The sequence below is a fragment of the Bipolaris sorokiniana genome, assembly GCF_000338995.1.
Source record: "Bipolaris sorokiniana ND90Pr unplaced genomic scaffold COCSAscaffold_4, whole genome shotgun sequence".
Lineage (NCBI taxonomy): Eukaryota > Fungi > Ascomycota > Dothideomycetes > Pleosporales > Pleosporaceae > Bipolaris > Bipolaris sorokiniana.
Window position 1 is genome coordinate 1,433,866 of NW_006911898.1, and position 14,240 is coordinate 1,448,105.

At 49.5% G+C, this 14,240-nt stretch overlaps 5 protein-coding genes across 5 annotated transcripts; 2 read left to right on the forward strand and 3 right to left on the reverse strand.

The window, feature by feature from the left end:
• Window positions 1–720: 720 nt before the first annotated feature.
• COCSADRAFT_197987 (uncharacterized protein) lies at window positions 721–4,177 on the reverse strand. The gene is made up of 5 exons (XM_007699842.1): window positions 4,002–4,177; window positions 3,023–3,949; window positions 2,640–2,972; window positions 1,386–2,146; window positions 721–1,282 (listed from the first exon to the last, which is right to left on the reverse strand). The coding sequence occupies exons 1-5, from the start codon at window positions 4,132–4,134 to the stop codon at window positions 1,010–1,012; spliced, it is 2,427 nt and encodes an 808-aa protein (XP_007698032.1). The 5' UTR covers window positions 4,135–4,177; the 3' UTR covers window positions 721–1,009.
• Window positions 4,178–4,233: 56 nt separating this feature from the next.
• Window positions 4,234–9,086, reverse strand: COCSADRAFT_197988 (uncharacterized protein). The gene is made up of 8 exons (XM_007699843.1): window positions 9,017–9,086; window positions 6,578–8,967; window positions 6,106–6,280; window positions 5,971–6,050; window positions 5,432–5,914; window positions 5,159–5,380; window positions 4,583–5,108; window positions 4,234–4,529 (listed from the first exon to the last, which is right to left on the reverse strand). The coding sequence occupies exons 1-8, from the start codon at window positions 9,072–9,074 to the stop codon at window positions 4,438–4,440; spliced, it is 4,026 nt and encodes a 1,341-aa protein (XP_007698033.1). The 5' UTR covers window positions 9,075–9,086; the 3' UTR covers window positions 4,234–4,437.
• Window positions 9,087–9,230: 144 nt separating this feature from the next.
• On the forward strand, window positions 9,231–9,706 carry COCSADRAFT_158661 (uncharacterized protein; the record flags this gene model as incomplete). The annotated part of the gene is made up of 2 exons (XM_007699844.1): window positions 9,231–9,260; window positions 9,314–9,706. The coding sequence occupies 2 exons, from the start codon at window positions 9,231–9,233 to the stop codon at window positions 9,704–9,706; spliced, it is 423 nt and encodes a 140-aa protein (XP_007698034.1).
• A 309-nt stretch (window positions 9,707–10,015) lies between these two features.
• On the reverse strand, window positions 10,016–10,776 carry COCSADRAFT_169483 (uncharacterized protein; the record flags this gene model as incomplete). Its single annotated transcript, XM_007699845.1, has 5 exons — window positions 10,016–10,191; window positions 10,245–10,331; window positions 10,378–10,457; window positions 10,509–10,619; window positions 10,706–10,776. The coding sequence occupies 5 exons, from the start codon at window positions 10,774–10,776 to the stop codon at window positions 10,016–10,018; spliced, it is 525 nt and encodes a 174-aa protein (XP_007698035.1).
• Window positions 10,777–11,140: 364 nt separating this feature from the next.
• Window positions 11,141–13,393, forward strand: COCSADRAFT_35081 (uncharacterized protein). Its single transcript, XM_007699379.1, has 2 exons — window positions 11,141–12,977; window positions 13,037–13,393. Exons 1-2 carry the CDS (start codon window positions 11,377–11,379, stop codon window positions 13,161–13,163), a joined length of 1,728 nt encoding a protein of 575 aa, XP_007697569.1. The 5' UTR covers window positions 11,141–11,376; the 3' UTR covers window positions 13,164–13,393.
• The last annotated feature ends 847 nt before the right edge of the window (window positions 13,394–14,240 follow it).

The window sequence follows — 14,240 nt, forward strand, 5'->3', positions numbered from 1 at the left end:
TCAAATCTTACATGACATGAGAAATTCACGGTCTTGCTCCTATAGCATTTATCTGTAACCACTGCATCTCTCTTGTTCGATTCTTTTTTTTCGGGTTTCTTTCCAAATTAGCCAATATGGGTCCCTATGTCTCTTCGTTCGGTCCCTGTTCGAGAATTCGATCATCTATCTACCTTTGTTACAATTCTGAGTTGCTGCAAACCTGTGTTGGCCTCGAATATTCCTTGGGATACCCCGATCCGGCATTTTTTTCCACCTTTTTCCTTGTTCTTTTTTGCTTTTCTTTTCTTTTCTTTTCTTCCTATATATGTCCTCATCTTTGGTCTTCTCTGTGTGTGTGTTTTTGAGCTTTCTAGTTATAGCGATTGTTTGGGTCGGTATTAAGGATTATACCAAATCGTACACCAGCGGGAGTTTTTTTTCTTTGACTGTTTTTTTGATGGGATTCATTATCTTGCGCATTTTTCCATGGTTCGCTTGTGTCTTTTCTTTTCTTTTTCTTTGCCTATATTCTCGGGCTGTTGGGTTGGGTGGGGTTGTGGCTGGGATTTATTAGATTGGAAGTGGAGGGAATTGGAGTACTTGGACCTACCTAGTTGATTAGTTTGGGTCTTTGGAACCCAGGTTGAATACGTCTGTACATATTTTCTTGTTCCGTGCCCTTCCCATATCTCCCCTCAGACTATTAAATGCACTGTCTGTGCTTTAGTGAGCCTATGTCCCTGCAAGTAGTGTTCAAGCATGTGAGTTTGCCATCTACCATGTACAGGCTCAACCTGTTTGTTAGAGGAGAAAAAGAAAAGACTGAACAAGGAAAAGTCATAATCATTGCTTGTCTCTTTTGTCTTTATCATCGAGAATAACACTCTCCTCACTGCCGCATATCCATCATGCGCGCAGACCATCCAATTGTGTCTTGATGCATATATCGTACACTAATCTGCACTTGTGCAACTCTACTCTGGCTTACGGGAGAAAAACCAAGAAGAGAGTCCTCCCCCAAACTCCCTTAAACAATCGTCTCCAACTCCCGCGCATAACCCAGCGTGTTCTCAATAACCTGATCACTCGTGACGAGAATGTCCTTGCTCATGTAGTCATCCTCCTGCTGAGGAAAGTATATCCGTCCATCCTTGACCACCCATCCTGATTCCTTTGCAAAGTTGACAACGCTGCCTTCTGAGTCGAGGAAGAGGAGAGATTTGGCGTCGGAAATGGGGATGGAGGGGTATGCGCGTTCGCTGCACGAGGCGATTTCCTTGCGTATGGTCCCGATGAGAATCTAAAACAAAAAACGAGTGTTAATCAATCAAGTTCTTCCTGTCTTCTTCAAACCCTCCCTTATGCCTCAGCGGGCAAAATCCGGTGGAGGGGGGATGACGTACCTCTGTGAACAGCCCAAACTCCTCGCCAGGCACCCTCTCGCTCTTTGTCTCAACCCACACCTTATCATAGCTACCCTCCATAAGCGCCTGCTCCAGCCTCACAGGGTACTGGATAAACTGGTCAGCCTCGAGCTTCGAGCCCGCCTGTGCAGCCGCCACCTCGAGCGTCTCAAGCAGCGTGTGGAACCCCGCGTAGTCGCCCTCACTCAGCAGCAGCAACAGGTACAAGCCCGTGACTTTGCTGGAATTGCTGCCTTCCTTGGGTAGTGTAGACTCCGGGAGGGCGTAAAAGGGCTGCAGCTGCTGGAAGTAGCGGGTAAAGGACTCGGTGTCTTTGAGGCGGATCGAGATGATAGCGCCGAGCTCGAGCGTCTCGCGTGCTAGCTGCAGGTGTTTCCGTGGCGTCTTTTCTTGGGGGATGAGGGCATTGAGGTTCAGCAGGGCGATCTTGGCTTTGCCTAGTAACGATGTTGATTGCTGGTAGTTGTGCGACTTGAGCGTCTGGTGGAGCTGCTGGAGCACGCTGGAGAGTTCCTTCTCGGCCATAGTGCGCAGTGATTCTGGTTTCTCGTTTGATGATACAGACGGTGAATAAGAGAGAGCTTTTGTGGGTTGCAGTAGTCGAATGAGTGATGTGATGGTGGTGTTGTTTGCCGCGGCGGGTGGAAGCTTCGACCGTGTACGTCGGGGGACCGTCGGCGTCGGAGGTGCTGCTGGGCTTAGCGTCTGGGGGCTGACCAACCGCCACGCCGTATCGTAGCCTTCAAACGTGCGATAACGAATGTATGCCATCTTTTATGCATATGTCTACACGAGCGAAAAAGAATACATGTATACAACAAGAAACAGGTACATTCTGAGCAGCTTATATTGAAACGGCAACCTTGGATTTCATCACAGATCAGGCACCGATTTCTGCAGATGACCAGAATGGTCACACTGTCTCAGAAGTCCCGAAATACTATTGGCGATTCCAAAGTCCTAGTACTAGCCTACCTATTCTTCCGATACTGCAGCTGACATCACTTCCGATGATTTTACAACCTGTGATTTGTGTGATCCCACTGGGCTTATGGAGTGTTGGTTCATGTGTCGTATAAAGATAGATGTTGCCCCTATAAATTTGGTTATACGAAGCAAACAGGTGCGTCCCCTCTTGTTTGACAGATTAGAAGCCCAAATATGTGTTAAATTGCTAATGGAACCTGAGTGTGGGACAAACTAGATCGGTGTGGCCCATCTATCTTCTCTTGCCAAACCTCCCCTTTCCGCCGGCCCCTGTTTTTCCCTTGATGTTCAGTCTCCGATAATTTGCATTGGCTGTAGCTTTGATTTTTCGGGCAGCTGTCTTTATAATGTTTTCCTTTTTCGGTTTCTCGTTTGCTTCTTGTGGGTTTTTCGTTACTTTCCGTACTTTCGGAGTATGCGACACATCGCTAGCATAGTCTGATCCATCGTCCACGTCTGAACCGAACTCGTCTTCTATGTCTGCTGGTACTTGCGTCTCTGGCACATGTGACTGCTCTTCCATATCATCATGTGTTTCTGGTGCTGGCGTTGGCTTAGGCTTAACGATGTTCGGACGCACTGGAGATGGTTAGTTAAAGTACTTGTTTCGAACGAAAACCAAGCCATACTTATCACCCGTCGTGTTTGCCTCTTCATTCCCTTCTTCTTCCATGCCCTCCGAGGTTTGCCATCGGGACCCAGTTCCGGTTCTTCCCCGCTGTCTTCTTCGGATTCAGCACCCCGATCTGGACCCAAGGGCATCGGCGCTTGGCTATCTTGCACTAACAGTTGCGGTATTCTGGGTTTCTTTGGAGCTACTATGCCTTCTTCTTCCATTTCCAGTTCTCGCATAATATCCGCCTCTTCATCAAGTTTGTCGTCCTCATCTTTCTTCATAGCCTGTATCATAGCAGTCAAACTGCGTCCTAGCCCCCGCCGCTTCCATGGCGCTGGTCGAGGGGTTGTTTCATCTTCCTCATCAATTGCGCCCAGAGCATTGTCTCTTCGAAGAAAAGCAGGTGTCGCTAACCCATGCATCGTAGAAGACGGTGTCCCTTCCTCGTCTAGTCTTCTCTTCTTTGGTGTAACAAATTGATTCAGCAGAAAGCGCTTTCCCGCCGATAGTGGTGTTCTCTCCCCTCTAGCTCGAGACTCCAGTAATGCTTCGCTTGCTCCATCTTCCAACCCCTTACTCGGTGTCTGTGGCACGTTCAATCCCACTTCTCCAAGCACAGTTCTCGACTTGGTAGGTGTGAGTGCAAAAGGCAGCTGATCAAAAAGGCCTAGGACTATGCCATCACGTTGTGGGGTTGGCCCGATTACGGCAGGCCCTTGTGGTGAAAGGAGATCGACCGCTTGGGTGACGTTCTCTGAAAGCTCATCCTCCTCCCTCTTCCTTTTCATGGGCGTAGTAACAATGGTCTTGGGCGCTGCCTTTGTCGTACGCTCTGTGTCGACGACTGCGTTCCGGCTTCTAGTTCGCTTCGAAGGTGTTTCCGGGGCTGCTTTTCGTGAGAGCTGTGCCCTTAGCTTGCTGTATTCTTTGTATTTTTGTGCTGTACGTTTGTTAGTATGGTTCCAGTATGTCCTTATCCAGCGCGTGCATACAGATCTCGGCATTGGCCTTGATGTCGTCGCGTCCCGCCTTTCGGCCATGGTTCTGGGCTGCAAATTTCTTCTCCCAGACTTTGAGGTCCTGTCGTAATACAGTGCAGCGCTGTTCAATGTCGTCGTTACTCATGGTGACTTGCGTAGAATCGTATGGGCAAAAAGTAAGCAAAAGCGGGCAAGTGAGAAGTGTAATTGATGGCGACATCAAATCGCGGTACGCGTTACGTGCACGCGACAAGACGCCGCTAGCAGGGGTATCTCAGCCCTACCGGCTCCACATCACATGTGCATCATTCACTAGCATTTAATTGGCGAGCATGACGCATCAGATATATTCTACAAATATCGTTCACAACTCCGCGCTCACATGCTTGAGAGCTCGAAGGTCATGTCGCTGATGCACAAAAGAAAAGCCTGACCGAAATTGGGGAATCTAGTAGTGAACAGCCTTGTCGTAGGTGGCCATGGCAGCCTCCTTGAACGCCTCAGCAAGAGTGGGATGAGCGTGACATGTGCGCGCAACATCTGCATAATCGTTAGTGCTAAACCAAGAACAGTTTTGATCTGATTCAACTTACCCTCAGAGCTGGCGCCGTATTCCAGTGCAAGCGTACCCTCTGCAATCATCTCACCAGCGTTGGGACCAATGATGTGAATACCCAATATCCGGTCGGTCTGAGCATCTGACAGGAACTTGACCATACCCTCAGTGTCGAGGTTGGTCTTAGCTCTTGAGTTGGCAGTGAAAGGGAAGGTTCCAGTCTTGTACTTGATGCCAGCCTCCTTAAGTTCCTGCTCGTTCTGGCCAACCCAAGCAACCTCAGGGTGAGTGTACATAACAGAAGGAATGGCGCCGTAGTTGACGTGGCCATGGCCCTTGTGAATGTACTCAATGGCAGCGACAGCCTCTTCCTCAGCCTTGTGGGCAAGCATAGGGCCGAAGGTGCAGTCTCCAATGGCGCGAATGTGGGGGATCTTGGTGCGGTACTCCTGGTCAATGATCAGGCGGCCCCTCTCATCGGTCTCGAGACTGATGTTGTCAAGACCGAGACCGGAAGTGTATGGGCGGCGACCGATAGCAACGAGGACGCAGTCCGCATCGAGCTAGGCATGTCAGCAATACAATCAGTTAGTATTGCTCAAAATCGACTCACAGTCTCCTCCTTTCCACCCTTTGCGGCCTCGACGCTGACGTTGACACCAGCGCTGTGGACCTCACCAGCGGTAACCTTTGTGTTGAGCTTGAACTTCAAGCCCTGCTTTTGAAGGATCTTCTGGGTCTGCTTCGCGATTTCGTTGTCCATGCCGGGGCCACCAATCTGGCCCAAGAACTCAACAACGGTAACCTCAGAGCCAAGACGCGACCAAACGGAGGCCTACATGTGGTTAGTATAGCCGACCAAGAGAACGACTGAATATTTCCTTACCATCTCGAGTCCGATGATACCACCGCCGATAACGGTCATCTTCTTGGGCACTTCCTGTAGCGCAATGGCACCAGTGCTTGTAATAACCTTCTGCTCGTCGATAGTCAAGCCCGGGAAAGGAGTGGCCTCAGAACCAGTGGCAATAAGGATGTTCTTTCCACGGACAGTAGTCTCGCCGCCCTCAGTAAGGTTGACGGCAATGGTGTGCTCGTCCTGGAACGCACCAGTACCCTTGATGTACTCGACGTTGTTCTTCTTGAAAAGGAACTCAATTCCCTTTGTGAGACCGGAAACGGAGCTCTCCTTAGCCTTCATCATGGCGGGGAGGTTGAGCTTGACATCGCCGACCTCGATTCCGCGGCCCTTGGTGTCGTGGAGGATCTGGTGGTAGAGATGCGAGTTGTTGAGGAGGGACTTGGAGGGGATGCAGCCGACGTTCAAGCAAGTTCCACCCAGGGAGCCACGCTTTTCGATGCAGGTGACCTGTCCGCTTGTGTCAACCTTGTGATCTTGCCATTGTCCGGATGTGTCTTGCTAACCTTCATGCCCGCCTGTCCAGCCTTGATAGCTGCGACATATCCCGCAACACCACCGCCGATGATGACTAGGTCCTTCTCCTCTGTCCAGCGGTCAGCAGATGCACCAAGCCAATTCCGCGCAGTAATGCGACTCACCAGCTTCCGACGCATATCCACGTCGTAACCGGTTCTGGAAGTAAATGTTGGATGCGCAGAATGTGCTTCGGGTGACGGGTCGCGACGCCCGTTGAGCGGCGCGGGGTGCCAGTGAGCGGAACATGGTGAAGATGGCCGGAGGAAACACAACCAAAAGAAGCCGTGAGGTATACGGCTGGGATGACAGGCGTCAATGGATGGGGCGTGGGATGGCAGATGTGGTTGAGCTTTTTGCGGAGCTCGGCTGGGAAGGCCTATGCGGCTTCCGTAGGGTCAAGGGTGGCGCCAAGATGACAAAGTGCCTCATGTTCAACATCGCCTCCCAGCACCATACTGCATTGGTTCTTTTATAACTCTATTATTAAACATACAATAGAAGGTTACTCTAGTCAAACGCTCAGTCTTCCGCCAATGTGGTAGTAGCCAACACTCTAGTCAGCATGTCCATGACGGACTTGCACGCCCACCGCACTGTTTCCTTCTCCGCTTCCTCAACAATCTCCGTCTTGCTAACTGTCTTCTTCAAGAAGAATTGCAAACCAGCAATCATTTCTGGTGCTTGATCTACCTCTACAAATACCTCTCGGACAGCCCGTTCGTCACGCTTGTCTTTTGTCTTGGATGTCTTCAATGCCTCTAGAATAGTAGTAACAAGTAAGACTTCAACAAAAGTCTTGGTTTTCGGCTGCAAGTAGGGGAAGTTGAGGTTCTTGAGACTGGTAATTGGCATGGCTTTGCAGCCAATCAGTGTGCCATACAGCTTGCCTTGATTGACAAGCTTTCGAAGGGATGTGTCAGCGTCCGTTTCGTCATCATCATCGTCAGAGTCGTCCGCGCCATCTTGCTTTTCCCCTAAACTCTTGAAAATATCCCAAAGCGCGAACTGAAAGCTCTTGCGGGTCTTGTGATCGGAGCAAATTTTGCGCGCAAGTACAGTGTAGTAAGGGTTGTAGGTCTTCTCAGCGCCCGCACAATGAACAATGACTCGTGGTATCTCTGCTTCTTGAGACTTTTTGAGATTGAGCTTGTTCAATCGTATTTGTGCATCCTTGAAGTCGCTGGCAGACATTATAGAGATGAATATGGCCCGCCGAATGTCTGTGTTCATACGGTGCTCGCGAGCAAGCTGCACAAGATCAACTTCACTGTCGTCGCCATCGTCATTGATATGTGTCGTGGTCTGTTCAGTTTTTCTGTTATCCTCGGCCGGCTCCTCGTTTCCTGGTTGATTGCGCCAACTCGCTCCGACAAGCCACCACTTGCCTCTCTTCTCAGTATCTCTGATATCCTTCAGACCAACCCGTAGTGGTTCGGTCGCCTTGAGATTCCGTGAGTTCAGCGTACCAAGCTGCTTCTTCATCCGGATTGTATGCTCTCTCGAAATTGCTGAGGAAGCGATACCAGTCTTCATCTTGTTGTTCTTGAGGTCGTTGATTGTTTCAATCATGAATTTGGTGCGGACCGGCAAGTTGTTTTGGCCAACCTTGGCAACAGACTTCTGGAGAAGAACAACAATGTCCTTGAGAGAGGTCGGGTCGTCTTGGCGTAGCTGTGGACCAGATGCCCGGACTATTCTCAACAGCAGTTCGGTGTTGATTTCGGTAAGCTCGTCGAGAAAGAATCGAATGTAGTCGAAGACAATATTACTGCCAATGACTTGGAACGTATACAGCTCTGCTACCACGGATATAAGATTTGATGTCTGTTTTCCGGAACCGTCTTTATTCGCCTGATAGTGTCTGTCAACTTCAGCAACAATCCGCTCTACCATCTGTGCGCCAAAGTCTGGTCCAATAATTTTGTAGATCGCAGCGATAAAACCGGCGTGCAAGTTCAAGAAAGTATCCAGGAGAGTGGTGGGATCTGATAGCATTCCAATCAATAGATCGACCAGTGTGTTGTTGACGTATCCGCGAGGGTTGTTCTGGTAGATAGTCTCGATTTCGCGTAAGACGGAGAGTATGTTGGCTTCTGAAAGACGGTTGAAAAGACCTTGTACCTGCCTTCGAAGACGTAGCAAAGCCTCTGAATCCGATGAAGGTGGTGCTCTGAGCGCAGGTGGTATATATTTCGTCGGCTGGGCATCCGGTGCTACAGGAGCAACATATGGATTTTCTCGTTTCTTCGGTTGTTCTGGCTCAGCCTCTTCGACGTTGTCGTCCTCGGAGCCCAAATCACTTTCCTCGTCGTAGTCTGTCTCGTCTTCGTCATCAAAGTCTGCCTCTTCTAGGTCCAAGTCTTCGTCAGAATCAAACGCTTCTGAGTTGTCTTCTTCTTCTTCTTCTTCTTCCGGTTCCTGGCCTAGGGCCTTCCGCCTCTTACTTGCAAGCCAGTCGTCATCTTCATCCCTCTTACGCTTTGATGGCTGAGCACCCTCTTCGTCGCTAAAGTCTCCGAGATCTCCAAGGCCCTCAAACAGGTCATCGAGACCGTCATTTTCTCTTTTGGATTTCTTCTTGCCCTTCACGCCTAATCTTTTTTCTAGTGCAGCAATTTCGGCATCGTCCTGGGCTAGTCTATCTCTTGTGGCGCGTGATACTTTAGCGGGCGGAGGTGATGCTTCCTCTAGCTTCGAGGGCTTTGTCTTGAGTATGCCTTTCAAAGGCTTTTGCAGCTCCTTCTTCTCTACCGGTGGTGGTGTGGCGTCTGATTCGATGTTGTCCCAATCTATCTCCTCTTCATCGTCCTCATCTTCCGATTCGGCTTCACGATGCGGTCCTCGGCCATTATGTGGATGTGTTGGCGCAGGCTTCCTGCCCTGCTTGTTCTGTCGCTTTTTCTCTACGCGATCGGCTTTGCGCCTGTCTTTGCGATTTAGTGGCCCATTACGCGGTCCTTTGCGCTGCTTGTTGTTCGCCGGATCTGCAATTGTTTAGTACTGAAAATATGACCAGCTACCATCTAGTGTTACCTCCAAGTTGATTCCGTAGCTCTACGGGCAATTTCGGCCCTCCGAAGGTTCTGCGCATGTTGTGTTGTCTGAGGCGGTTGGTTGTCGCAAAAAAGTTCGAGGGTCGGAGTTTAGGTGAGATTTCCCCGCGTCTCCGCCTCGCACTGACGGCAGGCATCCCACTATGCAACCTACCACCTTCATGGCGCGACTAATATAGCACACAACATTCACAATGGGGCGAGAACATTTGAGCAACGATGAGGTATGGGATATTATATGCATGCAATCATCTTCTGTGTTCTAACACTTGCTCAGTTCTTTGCAAAACTCGCCAACCTCTTCGAATACACACGAACAAAAGGCCACGGCAGCGTCTACCTTGTACAGAAGCGCATGACATTCGGTACCACTGCCACCCCACCTCCAGCCAACAAGGTCGCCGATGATCCATTATGGGACACCCATCCTGAAGATTTGCTGCCTGTTTTGATCCGCGCGCACAACAACAAGAGCGACAAGAAAGCAGGAACAGACAGGAAAAACGTCGACAAAATAGAGTTGAGCACAGTAGTAAAACCGGAAGACTTGGACGGATTCTATGCGCGATATGCTGAGGCATGCAAGGCAGGCATGAGTGGATTGAAGAAGCGAGACAAGAAGAAGGCGAAGAAGACCAAGAAAAAGAAGAAGGTAGAGACGAAGGCATAAGTGCGATAATTTCTTGGTTGCTCATGCACCACAAGAATTTGGTTCAACATGTTCATAAACAGCGTCATCATTGAGGCCAGACGTGGAGACGGGCATCATCAATGATTCGAAAGACGCCAGACGAAGAGCTGTTCGACAGACATCCAAGCTACGGGTTTGAGAGAGAATGTGTATCCAAGTATGGTCCGTAACAGGAATTGCTTAAGGCGCCAATCTATCGCGTCTGTCGCAGACGTAATCTCAACAAGTTACATTACACTTCAAGCACGCGCCTTCTTGCCTCACACGTCCTCACTGAATCAAAGAAAACTACACCTTCGATGCTGCTCTCTTCTTGAACATTTTCAAGTTGAGAGGTAGCGGCTGTCCCATCCATGTTGCGCGTTGTGTATGGTCCCTCTCTTCCTCATCAGTATTCGGATGAATCAGTGCTGAAAGTGGACCTCTGTTAATTACTAGCCAAGGAATAAATGCACCAAATTGCTCTAATAATCGTTAGTGAAGGCTCCAACTTCTAATCCAACAAGCCATTACTTACGTGGAGTGAAAATGTTAACCTCGAACATTGCAAGAGGATGAGGTCCAATTGGTCGATCCCACACTCGGTATATGCGTAACTCAGGGACTGTCTTCGTTAGAAACAACTGGATTAAGGGAGGATGTTACCATACACTCGCGACGTATACGCTCCCAGAGCTCATTGGCAAACTTTGTTTCTTCCTCGTCACTCTGAAGATAGTAGATGTGAACACTGAAAACATCAGTGATTGTTTCGCAGATTATTTGAGCTAGTCGTACTCACTCAAACCCTCCACGGATGCCATTCGTAATAGGGGCTACGAATGAATTGTAGGCATCGCTTGCCTTATTAGCTGGTGGGTTTACGTAGGATTTCCCATCCTCGGCTTTTTCGCTGTGATTATATCAGCGTTTTCCAATCGCATTCGTACCCCAAGATTTGGAATCGTAAACACTAATAATATGGAAGATATAACTTACTCGGGTAATAGCTTACAGTTTTCGTAGCCTTTAAGAGGGGATTCGTATTTGTATAAACTAGGGTCAGCCATTGTTATGTTATGTAGTCAGAAAGAGATTGTTTTTGTTTGGATTGAATGATACCGGCTGTATGTTACATTGTAGTTTTTATGTCCCTTCATCTAGTGCTGTTCAGTTACCGAGCCAATTGTCTTGTTTGTCAGCGCGGAACTAGAACCGCCTTTCGTACCATGGAGATAGGGCTCAGATGTCTACTTAACAATGGTCACAGGCTATTTTCATGTTGCGAATTAAATGAAATTTATTTTTCAAGCATCCGAACTCTAGTCCTTGGAAGACCGTCGTCATCAAACGGTGTGGCCATGCAGCTAAAGTCAACAAGACGCACCTCTCAGGTCAACTCAAAACAGGTATCTTTTTACAAAAAGCAATCAAGTGCGCATATAAAACACAATGTATTATCCTAGTCTGTCAGCACGAGCCTTGATTGATAAGGGAAATTGAGTAATTGGCCTTATCGACACATATAGTGCTTCACGTACCTAGACTGTGCACGGAGCCTGTGGAGGGGTCCATTTGAGTCACCCCGCGCCCACTCAATATAATTCCGACAACAGCAGATAATCTGCGCAACACCCCCAAAAGACGTCTGCACACCAATTGCCGCCACCATGGCCCAGCCTACCTACTACATCGACGAGGATGTCGGTCAGGATATCGCAGAACAGACGGGCGACGAGTCATCGCCCTACAAGTCCCTCGGGTACGCTGTCCTGACTCGCGGCGAGACTCCCAAGTTCCTTACCCGGAAGAGTGTTACTGGAGAAGTTGCAGAGGGTGCAGATGCATCCTCGAGGTTAGAGTGGAAGGAGGTTGCCAAGTCGGCTATGAAGAAGGCGGTCAACTATGCAAAGGCGCAGAAGAAGAAGGCCGAGAAGGAACAGGGACAGCTTGCACAGCGCTTGAAGGAGGAGGCAGACCGCAACAAGGTCCTTGACGAGGCCAAGAAGGTCGTCATAGAAGAGGACAAAAGTCTCCCAGAGGCGATCAAGATCAAGCTCGACGACACCGACCCAAAGAAGATCACGCTAGGAGACGGCAAGGATACAAAGGGTACACGAGTACGAGTGTTTGGTCGCGTCCACCGTGAGCGAAGACAAAAGGATGTCATGTTCGTCACCTTAAGAGATGGTTACGGCTACATGCAGGTCATTTTCACTGGTAACCTTGCAAAGACCTACGATGCCCTTACCTTGACCCGCGAAACCAGCATGGAGATTCTTGGAGAGTTGAGGCAAATCCCCGCTGGTGCCCACGCTCCCAACAACCGCGAACTGCACGCCGACTACTACAAAATTCATGATGGCTGGAAGGCAGCTGGTGGCGACGATGCCATTACCAACAGGGTATCAAAGGACACTGAGCACGCGACCTTGCTGGATCTGCGACATCTCACTCTACGTGGAGAGACTGCATCCAAGGTCATGATCGTCCGTGATGCCGTTGAGTTTGCATTCAACCAGGTCTACAAAGAACTCCGACTACGCAAGGTCAGCCCGCCAGCGCTTGTCCAAACTCAGGTCGAGGGCGGTGCCACGCTCTTCAAGTTCGGCTACTACAACGAGGAGGCCTACCTTACACAGTCTTCTCAGCTATATCTTGAGACATGTTTGCCATCAATGGGAGACGTATACTGCATCGAAAAGTCCTTCCGTGCTGAAAAGTCATTGACCCGTCGTCATTTGGCCGAGTACACACATATTGAGGCCGAACTCGACTACATCAACTTTGACGACCTGCTCACCCATCTCGAGGAGGTTATGTGCCGTGTTCTGGACGTCACAATGGCTGATCCCGTCGTCAATCAATACATCATGGACCTCAACCCCGAGTTCAAGGTTCCCGAGCGCCCATTCAAGCGCATGAAGTACCAAGAAGCCATCGATTGGCTCGTTGAGCACAACATCCCCAACGAAGATGGCGAGCCCCACAAGTTTGGCGACGATATTGCCGAAGCTGCAGAGCGTAGGATGACAGATATCATCAACAGACCCATCTTCCTCACACATTTCCCTACTGAGATCAAGGCCTTCTACATGCTGAAGGACAAGGAAGACCCAAGGGTAACAGAGAGTGTGGATTGCCTGATGCCCGGTGTTGGTGAGATTGTCGGAGGCAGCATGAGGATGGACAACTACGATGAGTTGATGGCTGCGTTCGCCAGGGAGCAGATTGATCCTGCGGCATACTACTGGTACACTGACCAGAGGAAGTAAGTTTTGCATCTGTTCGAGCCATATAGTATTTTTACTAACAACTTCTTCCACCCAGGTACGGCTCTTCTCCCCACGGTGGCTACGGTCTCGGTCTCGAGCGCTTCCTCGCCTGGCTATGCAAGCAGCACACTGTGCGCGACTGCTGCCTGTACCCACGCTACTTCGGCCGCTGCAAGCCTTAAGCCATCTTTTGTTATCAAGTTTTTCTCTCTCTTTCCATTGAACTTCTTACGTACCTGCCTGATTCCTATGCCAAGAATTTTAGGGTCCCAGTCAAAAAGGGTCGAGTGGTGTGATTTGATTTGCAGCAATCCCAAGCTTTCTGTTGCCTTTTCTTGCTAGCAAAGCCCTTGTCTCACTTCACACTAGGCAGCTGCGGTGGACGAATCATATAGTTGAATTATAGCACCCAGTCAACTTGTTCAGCATAGTACATGTTCTTTGGTTCTTGTTGATTCCATCTTCATGGATGCCTAAAGTCACCAATCGTGTTCATGTGCTTCTCCCACCCCCTTTTCCACGCCCCGTAGTGTCACGGGATGCATGCAACGTGTCAGGCTTGCCGTGAACCCAGTGAACCCCGTCGGACGGCCCACCTTTTTTTCTTGACCACCCCTGATCGGCAGTCGAAAAGCCTCATCACGGGCAATGACGATAACACCACATAACATGCAATCAAGTTGGGGGACACGAAGCACATGTGTATGTATGTAACGGTCCAGGATTGACCCATTCTGCCATTCGCAGCACCAGTTCATAAGAAAAGCCTAAGTAACCCTTTTCTAAGATATCCATCAGTGTGTCTCCTTCCCGTCCTCCTCGTCCTCGTCCTCGCCTCCTCCCCCGCCAAAAGAAAAGACGAAGTTTGATATTCAAGCCTCGCAAGTAGAGTAAAAGCAGTAGTTGCCTATTACCGGCAGTCCCTCTCCCAACTTGCTTTGCTCGGTAGAGCTAAACGCCAGACAGAAAACTAGGGAGGTGTAGAGAGAGAGAGAGAGAGAGAGAGAGAGAGAGAGAAAGAAAAGGAAGTGACAGAGCACAAAAACCCCATCTCCCTTCACTCACTCCCTTCCCCAAATAGACTAAAGATATATCCAAAAAAAACATTGGCCTCCTTCCTCCCGAATCAAAACTCCTACGCTATGCATTTGTGGTACAGCGTTCAAAAGCACCCCCGTTCTGCGAAAAAGTTGTTAGGCTCTAAGCAGTTGGGTGAGCTGTTTGTACCGGGAAAAATCCGTATGGGAAAAGTAAAGCGC